Genomic DNA, 12,280 nt, shown 5'->3' with positions numbered 1-12,280 from the left:
ATTACTAGTGTTGATGTATTTTCACAGAAAAGATAAGCATAGAAATCCATTTTTCCTTAACATTGCTAGTAACTTGTATTGCCAGAAAGAGCACTAGAAAGTGTATGAGCTTATCAGATCATCCTGATTATCCTTCCTTGTATCTATAAGCTGCATGCATGCTTCCCCCCACCCCATTTTCAGATTCTATCTGCTTTCTTCATTTATCTTTTTGCCATGGTTAATAAACATTACTTTCTCTGGAATCTCTAAATACTTTTCAAATCTTCAGTGGAAAAAAGTACTTGATGACACCACATACTCATTTCTTCCAAAGGAACTGAGCACATTGCTGATATGGTTTTTGCTTTTTGTCTTATAAAAGACCAATGTTTCAACCAAAGAGTATGTCAATTTCTAACACGTTCTAATTTTTCAGAAAGATTTTTGTTGCTTTTCTCATGTGCACATCCTTTAATTTATATATTTTTAATAGTGAAAACTCATGAATTTAATTTTTGCATTTCCATTTTAAAAAGTTAATCATACTTTTAAGGGAAAATGGAAAATAAATGTGACAGTATTGGTTTGCCCTTTGAGGGGATGTGCCATCAGACATTTTTCTAATGCATTTTATAACGTTTTTCTCTCTTTGAAGAATACTTTGAAGACGTCTATAATAACTTGTATGCTCTGGCCTGTTACTTCAATAATTCTGAAGACAAGTGGGTAAGAAACCACTTCTATGAACGGTGTTTAAAGATCGCTCAACTCATCAAAATTGACGGCGGGAAGAAGGAAGCCGAGGCGCACGCACACATGGGACTTCTCTTCGAGGAAGAGGGTGAGTGGCTCTTTGCCCCGCTGCCCAGGGTGTTTTAAAGGATCCCGAGTCCAGGCAACCAGGAAGCACATGGGGATCGAGAGAAAGACCTGAGGCTTAGTATGAGAATGTAAGTTACTGAGATGAGAAAGCAAAGGGGTGTGGTTTTGGACTCACCTTGGGTATTTTTGGAGTCATACCTCTGCCGAGCGCTTAGCCTAGAGTTCCCAGCCGTGTCATCACGGAGAGAAAGCATCTTCCCTCAGCCCTCCACACATCCTTCATCTACATAGGTGCTGCAGCCTTTTGAATTGTTTTTCCTTTCTTAAAAACCTCTTTGTCCATTTTAGCTTAATTTCTCACGTACAAAAATGGGAACAAGGAAAGGCAGACTTCTTGATTTTGCTAGCGTCCCAAGTCCTATGATATCTATAACCTATATAACTCAATACCACCCTATTCTGATTTTATAATAATTTCTGAAGGAAATGTTCCTTTAAAAATAATATCATACTTAATTATGTTATCTTAAGACAAGCCAAAGTGTGAAACAACAACAGAAATTTCATCAGCAACGTGTTTTATATGGTGGCTTAATAAAAGTTGGAATTTTAAGAATTAAAATTATTTATGTAAGGATACTGGGTAGAGAGCATTCAAATAAAATATATGGGAAGATGAAAATATTTGATTATGAATAATTCTGTTTCTTCCCTTGAAACACTGTCTCATTTTCCACAAGAGTTTTGATTTTGGCAAAAGAGTTAAATTAGAGAATGTTTATTATTTTGTGGCTAGAACTGCATAGGACTTTGAGAAAGAGGGGGAAAAGGTTTCTGTACTTCAGGATATTGCACATTGTAATCTACAGCGTGGTAGGAGCTGGAACTTGGTCGATAGTCAGGGGCTGTCTTGAGTGAGATGCAGGAAGAGCAGAGCAATTCAAGGAAGGGAGAGACCACACAGACTAGATGCAAGGAAGGCGTGATGGAGTCAGTAAGCACTGGTGGTGGCCTGGGAAGACGGGTGGAATTCAGGCAAGTAAAGAAACAGGAATACGTTCTGTAAGAGGGACCTACATACACTAAAGCGTAATTACAGAAACTAACAGTTCATTGCATTAAGGAAATGCAGCCTATTTAAAGTGGAAAGTTTATTTCTGAGCAGTGATGGGAACTGAGTATGGAAAGGCAAACTGGGAACATGCCACCATTCAGAGTTTGGGCTTCCATACCTTCAGTCTAAGGAAAAGATGCTGTGAGTCTGGTTGTGATGCGTCCTGGGGGAGAAGGAAAAAGAAGAAGGGGGGATGGTTAGGAGGCAGCTGCACTAATTTAACCCTGAAGGGACAGTCCAGAAGCATCGAAGGGAATGTATTTAAACATAGCCATGGCGATACAATTTATGATATCTCAAAATAGGAGATTAGTTAAATGCATTAAGCAAATTCATGCAGCAGAGTTCTGTGCTGTCATGAATGACAAATCAGAGCAAAAGTCATTCATTCAACAAATATTTGTTTAGAACCTAGTTCCTGGGGATATAACAGTTAACAAGACAGACAAAATCTTTGCTCTCATGTCACTAACATTCTACTGGAAAGAACAGGCCTTAACCACTAATAGCTATGTAACATGTTAAGTAGTGGTGAGTGCTCAGATGAAAAATAAAGCAGGGTAAAGGGGTATGTAGTGGTTGCTACAGTCGACTGAAATAAATGCACAACCTAAAAGTTGAGAGTTATGTTTCATTCGGTGGACAATTCTAAGGACTCAGCCCGGGATGACAGCCTCTCAGATCGCTCTGAGGGACTGCTCTGAAGAGGTAGGGGAGGAGCTAGGATATATAGAAGCTTTACAGCAAAGACCAGGTAGTTGGAACATTAAAAGATTACTTGTTAACTAAAGAAAACCAGACATCTCAAGTTTAAGAATTTAGCGCTTTTCTATGTATGAGAGGAAGCAAACATTTGGGCTCATTGAATTCACTCCTTTGACAAGCACCTAGCTATCTAGGGCCAGTATCCTGTTCTTTCTTATTCTGAGTGCCCTCAGAGTGCACCATTGTGAGTGGCTGCAGAGGCCAGGCTGCAGGCGTGTTTTCACTCAGGGGTGGTGGCAGCCGCTAATGACTTGATGGCTTCAGCATTCTTTGTTTACTGATATGGTTTGCAGTATTTTTCATTCACACTACTTTACAGAATCTCTTCACCTGTTAGAAGGTGAATGAAGTGAGTGAGTGAGCCTTGTAAAAATCTGGTGTAAGAGTTTCTAGAGAGAGGACTTAGGAAGTGCAAAGGCCCTGAGGCAAATGCATGCTGAGCAGGCTCAAGAACCTGCAAGGCCCACTTGTGAGCTCAGTGAGGAAGGCTGGAGGTGAAAGGAGAGGAGCTGAGTTTAGACCAGGAGGCTTGCGATCACACTGGGGTTTGTGGGCCAAGCTGAGGGCTTTGGATTTCATTCTAAATTGTACAGGAAATCTCAACATATATTGCTTTGACAAAATGCTCATGATACATTACGTAGTAAGATACAAAACACAATGTAAAACAGAATTATATTTGGTATGTGTCATATACCAACAGTGATTATTTTTAATGTGAGGGTCATAGGTGATTACCAAATTATGTACTGAAGAGTTATGACTTAACAATGATTTGAGAAGTTACTTGATAAAACTTTTAGTCCATTGTTGAAAGTAGAGTTTTGTTTTTCAGCTTGTAAAAATGGAATAAATTCTTGCTTAAGTAGAATTGCAAGTCATATCCTTGCTTAGGCTTTTAAAAATTATTATTCTTGATTCTGGGTGAAGTAAAATTTTTTTTCAGCTTTTAGGAATTACTGACTTCATTTTGAAGGTGAGGAAACTGTGGCACAAAGAAATTAAGCTGGTTAGTGGTGGGGCTAGTATTAACTAGTCATCTGGGTTCAGAGTCTGTGCTGATAGGCATTGCTCTAGGCAAACCAAGAATTACTTTAATTTCATGACGTGCTAATTATGAAAATTATATACTACAATACAATTTAGTACTTTTTCTCTACTATAGGACCATCCTCCAACTGAAAAGAGTAAGAGTTGTTTTTGTTTGTTTTTATAATTGGAACCATCAAATTCTCCAATTATAATGATAATGGAACTGTCAATTACTGACTCCAAAAAAATAAGTCATGAAAGAAATAAGGAATAATATAATTTTAAAAAATTAGGGCTGAAGCAGCCAGAGTACATTGATGAAAATTTAAGAGTGGCTCCAGTGAGATTCGGATAGTGATCATAGCTGTATTCCGAGTTTTTCTATAAATTTTATTTCTGATTTTTTAAATTTGATTTGATCTTTTAAAAACTTATTGCAGTGAAAAGTGCATAACAGAATTTACCATCCTAACTCTTTGTAAGCGTACAGTTCAGTAGTGTTAAGTATATTCATACTGTCATGCAACTGGTCGCCAGAACCTTTTCTTCTTGCAAAATTGGAACTCAATACGCATTAAACAACAACTCTCAATTTCCCTCTCCTTCTGATCTTTTAAAATCTCTGTATGTATTTCTATTGGAGGATTTACTCATTGCTTTCTTTACTTACTTATTTATTCATTCATCTATCTATTCACTCACTCAGCAAATACCGGAGCACTTAATGGCCACTAACACGATTAGTAACCATGGCACTGTGTCATTTTAGTGGCAGAGAGAGTGAGGAGGAGTTTGGGACATGTGATCAGGGTGGGGCCGCTGTGAGGTCACCTTCACGGGTCAATGGCTTGCTCACATTTAGGTGCCCCACCCTCTAGCATGATCAAATGCACCCATATTCCATAATAAAAGAATGTTTTGGCTCTGAAACAATTTTCAAGTTAGATTGTGTTATTTTGTTTTGCAATTGCTTTTTGAAAGAGCCAAACTATGTTTCTGCGCCCTTAATCAGTTCATTGGCCACAAGAACCATGCTTTATTGCCGGATGGATGAAATGACTGATTTGGTGTTGATGAAAGTTCTAGAGATTGACTCTGAGTGTTTGATGTACCTAGCAGTGGTGAAAATTGTCTGTGCAGCTTTTTTAATCTGGGGTAGAATTTTCATGAGGAGGGTAAACTAGGGCTACTTAAAATATGTGGCCAGAGTGCAGTGAGGACTTCCCTGAACATGGGGTTACCCCTGAGGTGATGGTGTTGTAGCTTCCGCATAACTGCTCTGATTGGTCCAGACAAGACCCACATATGGAGGCCCCATAGCAACAGCCAGGCGGCAGCTGTGTCAGGGGCTGGTGGCAGCATCCTAGTTCCAGGGATGTCCATTCAGGTTAAAGTAGGATACCAGCCAGCAGATGACAAAGGGCAGGCTGTGGTCCAGGGCATGGCTCCAGCACCCTCAGGGAACTGCAGAGCAAATGAACATGAGCAGAAACCATAGTCATAGGGACTGGGCACCTGGGTGCACTCAGGGCCAATGTTCAGCCCATGAGCACATATGTGACCAGAGCCCCCTGGTCAGAGTCGAGTACAGGTTCTAGTCCCCACTGCTGCTAAAGATGGAGCTCAGATATACAATGTGGCCTGTTTTCCACTGACTCAGTGCTGTTAGTCTCGTTCTTCAGGTCACATATCTTCAGATTACAGCTGGGATAGCAGGCATGGAGTAGTCATGGTCTGACAGACACTTGTAGCAAATCAGTAGCTGTATCTTCTTTAAGAATTGTGACCTATTTGGAAGGACTAATGAAAAGGCAGCATTCACACCACATCTGAGGAGCACTGTAGAAAGCTTTCAGACACTGGGTCCATAGGATATGTACCCATGAATTCTGGAGCAGCACAAAGAGGTCTAGTAGGGCCAGATGTCAGACCCTGTGACAGAGAGGGCTTTTTAAGAGACAAGATTAGGGAAGCACTGGTGTCTCCCCAAGTACCATCTGGGGCCAGAGCAACAATAACAAGATGATGGGGCAGAACCTTAACTTTCACCCTCTCTGGCCAGGTTGGCACTAGGGTCTAAGCCTTGAAGTTGCAGCTTTATTCATGGGGAGCAAACCAGTGGTGGGGTTGACCATGGTTGACCACATTAGCATTCATAGTTGAGTAAGCACCAGCACCCATCCTCTCCCCCACTCCGTTGATTCAGGATCTGAGTCCAAGCCTTGCCTTTGACCAAATTAATGGCCTTAGCACTGAGACTAGCTGATTTACATGGAACTGTGTAGAGGTGAGTCTGTTTTCTGGAGGGTGAGCCTGGAGGGATTAGTATTGGTCAAGGTGACCCTTGATTTCTTTCTTCATTTTTGTCCTTTCTCTTCTCCCTCAATTCAAAGAGAGATGGCTTCTAAGCATTATCTCTCATTCTGTCAATAATGCATTCCATTTCAACCCATACGGGCTCTGAGTCCAGACCTTGCTATGGGAGACCAGGTGGATGATTAGAAATAGACTTTGGGAGGTGATCCCAGGTGCTGATCATGTTCTCTGAAGATGGGCAGGGGAAGATCATTGTAGGAACAGCTCAGGAAGTACACATCTTCCAGCTCAGAATGCCTTTATCTGTGACTTTAGCACAGGAATTGAGTAAAGGCTAGCCCAGGTCTACAGCATTGATCCCAAGTTCTCCCAGTGACTGGGGAACTTCTGAAGAAGAGATGTCCTAGTCGACATGCTCAGTTCAGGGCCTAGAATTTATTGTTGACAGTCAGTTCATTGGGCAGATTCTAGATGGTGTATCTCAGTGTGGTTCTCTGGGAGCTGAGAGGAGCCAAGAGCAAGGGAATGCTGTGAAGACGCACTGGAATGGCTCCCCTTTTCTTCAGTGCATCCAATCATGACAGGAAGATCCAGTAACAGATTTGTGGAGGAGGCCACCATTGTAAGGACTGTCCCCTTTACCATCTTGATCTCATGGACAGAAATAGAATTTGGAAGTCCACTTATCCTGTCTTGCTGATGGTCGGTTCTTTCCTACATTCTCCACCCATTTTTAGTGATCATGGGAAAGATGTCCTCTTTCCTCTTTTTATGCATGAATTTTATGAGGGGCAGTAGTTCAACTTCCCTTTTAGTGAAGTGTCCACCTCATCTTAGGCAACTCCCTTTAATATCACACACAAAAAAGGAATTCTGTCACTAAGAGTCTTAGGCCCATAAGATTAAGAATTTCTTCAAGGCTAGTTCCTGCTAATGATCACTAACCAGACATCCTGAAGGCTGGTCACAACATCACCAGCAGACTCTTCCTGCTCCAGTCTTGGTCTTTGATCTATTTCCAGTTCCCTGACTTGCTTCCAGAAGGATATGTTATGGGCCTGGACAGACTCCCAGTTTACTGGGACAACTGCCATGCTAACAAAGTAATTGGTCAGCAGCTCTCACAGCAGGCCTGCTGGAGCAATGCTGCTCTGAGAAAACTCACAGAGACAGGAGCAGTAGCAGGTGTGCTGGTCTCCCATTGCCCTTTCATTGGATGCTGTATGTTTAGGGAAGTATTGTCACACTCCTGGTGTGATTGGGGGCCAGACACAATAGCTATGTGATGTTGCAGAGCCTTGATATAAGCTCTATCCTGCCACCTTAGCATTCATTACTTGATGTAGAATCAGCCAGCCCCTCCCATTCTGTGATCTGCATGTAGGGGAGGAAGGGGAGGGACAGGGGCTGAGGTCTCTGCCTTGTGGTTGCAGTCATAGGATATGGCACACATATAGCAAGATTTGCCCCGTAGGCATTCACAACTTAGGGGGTACCAACCTTTCCAGTGTCAGGAGAGAGGAACTCTAGGGTCTAAGCCTTTGCAATAGGTCAGGAATGATTGCCCTAAAATTACTGAGCCTAACTGTTTTCCTTGGAACTTTGCTAGAGTCCACCTTCTTTTCCAGGAAACCAGCCTGCAGGATATCAGTCTTGAACAAGTGAACCCTGACCTCTTAAATCTTTAAGTTCTAGGTAAAGAGTGCTTTTAACATAAAGAGACTAGGGTCAGATTATGGACACAGAAGTGCTGTCCTTTAAGAACTAGGACAAAGATAGAACCATGATCAAGACTGTAAGCTTCAAAATGAGCTCTACCACCAAAGACTAGATAAACAGCAGTTCAAAGTAGAAGAGAACCAATCAGTTAAAGTAAGAGAAGAGCAAATCTCAGTCCTAGAAGAATGCCTGCTAGACACTGGCATTGAGTGAGGTGCTGTGCCTACCAGCTGTCCTCCAACTGGAGGAGGATCCTACCAGCTCCACATAGCCAGCGAGCAGAGCCAAGGGCTGACTGTCTACCCAACTTGCCTATAAATACTGGGACTAAATAGACTGCTCTTAATTGAGGGATGTAGAAAATGCAAGGCAAACAAAGCATTAATCTGAGGAACAAATTTATGAATATGATAATTTTAGAAAAATTCTTAGTTTCTTCAGAAAAATACAAGTAGATGATAGAAAAGCTTAAGGACAGAACCAGGTGAGATGGCCATGCACCCCAGATGAAAGAAGGAAGGCTTTCAATAAAATATGTTGGTAGAATTAAAATACAGAGTAGAAAAAGTAAAGAGCAGGATTGGTACAATGAAATGTTGACTCGATGGTGTTGAAGACGAATTTGAAACATTTTCTCAAAATGTAGGGGAAAGATTCAGAAATGAAAACAATGAAAGTTTCTGAAGTAGAATTGGCAATAACTGAAATGAAAGCAATAACCAAAGACACTGTAAGAAAGCTTTCTTTTTCATACTCTTTTTCATAATAGGTTTTACTTCTTCTTTTCCAATTTGGATTCCTTTTATTTCTTTTTCTTCTCTGATTGCTGTGGCTAGGACTTCCAAAGCTATGTTGAATAAAAGCGGTGAGAGTGGGCATCCTTGTCTTGTTCCTGATCTTAGAGGAAATGCTTTCAGCTTTTCACCATTAAGTATGAGCTGACTATACTTCATTTTTGAAAAGTTAAAAGAAAAGGAAAGAAAAGAAACCTTTCTAGACCCTAAAAAGATCTGAATAGGCAGACTGAAATAGCTCTTCATGTGTCAGTCAAAAATAATAAGGGAAGATTCATAACTAAGTAAGTTTTTGGGAACTTTTTGAATGACTCAGATTAAGACACACTCCCACCTGCATCCAAAGAGAATACACAGATTGCCTGCATTGGGACAAAAATCAGATGGGACTCATTTTTTTTTTTCTCTTTTGCAACAATGAATACCATAAAACAAAAAGAAGTAGAGTTCATGGAGTTTGAGGGTAGGGGAAAGAGAGTGGAATGCTATAGAGCTGAGAATTGAGAATATGCTACAGAAGTAACTCCTGCAGTAGCAACAGGAAGATAGTCTTACATATGCAAGACTCAGAAAGTTCACAATGAATGTAGTTTCCGTGTATCCCATATTCTGGAACCCAGTAAGAGATAAATCAAAATTAAAAATTTTAAGAAGAGGAAAGCCTTCATATAAAAGAACTGATAGTATACACTGAAACTGATTAAATATAAAGTCAAGAATACAAAAATATCAATAGTTTTGGAAATAGAAGATACAAAGTAGAAAAATAGTGTGATTTAAATTTTTCTCTTTATGATTTTCCAAACATTTTATAGTAATATTAATTAATTACTTTTGTATCTTATTTTAAAATTAAATTTTATGAGAAACATTTAAAAATAAACTATATAAACATAGAAACTATAGGTATATATTTTGATCTTAAATGGGGAAGATATTCAAAACATAAATACAATTGAACAGAGAACAAAGAAAAACGGTAAGATTTAGTTAAAGATAAATATCTTCTTCCTGCTCCAAGTTCAGAACCACTTCAGAAAAAACACAATAAGACAGATCATAATTAATCACTAAGGCTAGTTGGGGAGCAGAGCTTCTATTTGTTCAGATCAAACTCTATTATCTCCCAGAATTCATCGTAGCTGCCTAGATACTGAAAGGCTGGTCACTGGTCACTACCGATCATGGGTCTTGGAGCTGGGATCCAAAACTTGAGCTCTCTGACTCAGTTCTGGACTCCTAATCCCCCTCACTGAAGTCTCTTGGAAGTTCCCACCCGGCTAACTCAGTAACTCAGTGTGGACGGAGAACCAACCATGAAAGCAAAGAATCACAAGCACAGATGTAGGAGATGTGGTTGTCAGCACTGAAAACTGCTCACAGACACCTCAGAAACTTGTCAAATGAAAGTGTTTAACAGATTTAACAGATTCTTTAGATGCCTTATCTGAGAAGTCAGGGATGTCTGATGTGCCATCCCTGAAGGTAATCTATCCTGAAAGTATCTCTGTCGCCCAGTCCCACTTGAACTATTATCTCAGGTCATTCATACAACTAGAAGCATCTCAGTATCCGTGGACATCCCCAGAACCGGCTTCCCTTGCTGAAGAGCAGCTTTAGGTAGATGTGCTGCCTGTCCCATCCCCATCCTGAGCACACAGATGCTCGTGCTCTGTGCGGCAGTATTGCTTTGCCTGTAGGGACATTTGGTGGCTTCAAACCATGTCAGTGTATCTACTAAATAAGAAAACCCTGGACCCATTGCTCACCACCTAATATTCATGGGCTTTTGTATCCTTTTCTTTTTTAATGAAGGTACTGGGAATTGAACTCAGGACCTCCTACATGCCAAGCATGCGCTCTACCACTGAGCTATATACCCACCCCCCTGGCTTCTATATCCTTTTATTTTTATCTTCCAGCTGCCCCAGACTTAGGGTCTTTATGCTCTGCAGATGGTTGCCGTTCTCAACCTGTTTTCTCACAGCAGCAAATATGATTGTTTATATTGACTTAGACAGCATGCTCATGAGAATACTGAGATCTCAACACACACCCACACACACAAACACACACACAAACACACCTCCTGCCCCCAAAGCAGTAATAATAATACCATTACTGATTATGGGCTGCAGTCAAAGTCAAATAGGCTGAGGGTCATCTGCTACCTGAAGTTCCACAGCCTTTCTCTCCTGCCTACAAAGCACATTGGAATTCAGATGAGTAATATTTTTTAAAATGACTAATAGCAAATCATCATTATACGTAAAAAAAATAAAATAAACCATTTAAAAACTTTGGTTGTTGTTATAAAAAATTACTGGCAGCACGATTTAGAATTATCAGGACACACAGTTGAGCCTCAACACATTTTAGGGTAGAGTTTCTGGCTCTGCTCCATCCATCCATCCCAAAGTTTGCCTGATAAGCTTCTAAGACCGTTTTCATCATTGCTATCATCAGTCTGGTGTCTTTCCTCTCAGTTTCCCTCTGTATCTCTCTATGTATACTCCATATTTGCACATCCATCATCTGCTAGACCATGAGAACCCATCCTTTGTTGGATGCCTCTCTCAACAGATCCTTCAGAAAGTAGAGGAAACCTCCAAACTCCACCCTGTCTCCTCTCTGCTTTGCGCTCAGATTTGCCTCAGACTTGAGCTCCCCCAGGCACCTCACTTGGAACTGTGTCTGGGATTCTAGTTACCTCTGTGCTTGGTGGGTAAGTCATTCTCCATCCACCTGGTGGTCTCTTACCTTGGAGTCACACATGCTGCACCGCTTTGCTTTGCTTCTCCAGGGTTAGTGCTGACAGCGCTTAGCAACTACACAGCTAAGACAGGACAAGTATTGTATATGATGCTGGTACTTTTTACTTTATCATTTGAGAGAAAGTTTTCAATCATATTTGTTATGGGTTAAATTGTAGATCCTCCCCCCAAAAGATACTGAATTCTTAATCTCCAGGACCGGTGAATGTGACCTTATTTGGAAATAGGGTTTTTGCAGATGATCAAGTTAAGATGAGGTTTTTAGGGTGGGCCCTAATCCAGTATGACTGATGTCCTTACCTAAGGGGACATTTGGGCATAAAGATAGACATATACCGAGGGAAGATGATGTGAAGACATAGGGAGAACACCAACTACAAGCCAAGGAGCAGCCTGTCAACCCACACCTTGATTTTGGACTTCGACCTCCAGGACTGTGAGAGAATAGATTCTGTTGTTCAAGCCACCCAGTTTGTGGTTCTTTGTTATGGCAGCCTCAGGAAACCAGCAGAATATTCAATATGGTGTCAGTGATTGTTCTTAACTTAAAAAAAAAAAGAAGAGAGAGATGTTATTCCAGGAAAAAAATAAAGGAATATACTAATGGTGGTGTGATATGACTTGACATGTAAAGAATGTAATGTTCTTTCATTTTAAAGTCAGAACGTGTATCGTGGGTGGTGATCAACTGAATACTATCTAAAATAATACAAGGACATTTTTTTAAGAAGTCCTTAATATCTCATGGAAACAATCTCTTCCAAGAGTTTTGGCTTTTTACCTTATTCTCTATTCCATTATAAATATGACTTCATTTGGTGAATATTTGTATGCCTCAGCATTTGAAATGAAGTTTGTCATCACAGTATTCAGTTCTCAAAAAAAAAAAAGATTAAAATACAACAGTGTCATCAAAGATTTTAATATCATCAAAGATGCCACATCAGAATTGATAGGAATTT

The 12,280-nt window shown here is 40.4% G+C and overlaps 1 protein-coding gene across 3 annotated transcripts in view; it reads left to right on the top strand.

The window, feature by feature from the left end:
* Nucleotides 1-12,280, top strand: part of TTC29 (tetratricopeptide repeat domain 29) — a 724,023-nt gene that overhangs the window by 562,777 nt on the left and 148,966 nt on the right. For all 3 annotated transcript variants that reach the window (XM_032464537.1, XM_032464547.1, XM_032464557.1), the window contains one exon: nucleotides 638-823. In XM_032464537.1, the coding sequence (XP_032320428.1) occupies nucleotides 638-823 (186 nt within the window). The remainder of the gene's footprint in view (nucleotides 1-637; nucleotides 824-12,280) is intronic.

Source organism: Camelus ferus, chromosome 2 (assembly GCF_009834535.1).
Source record: "Camelus ferus isolate YT-003-E chromosome 2, BCGSAC_Cfer_1.0, whole genome shotgun sequence".
In the NCBI taxonomy this organism is placed as follows: domain Eukaryota; kingdom Metazoa; phylum Chordata; class Mammalia; order Artiodactyla; family Camelidae; genus Camelus; species Camelus ferus.
Note: the sequence above shows the minus strand (reverse complement) of the source record. Positions and strands in the feature narration are given on the sequence as shown.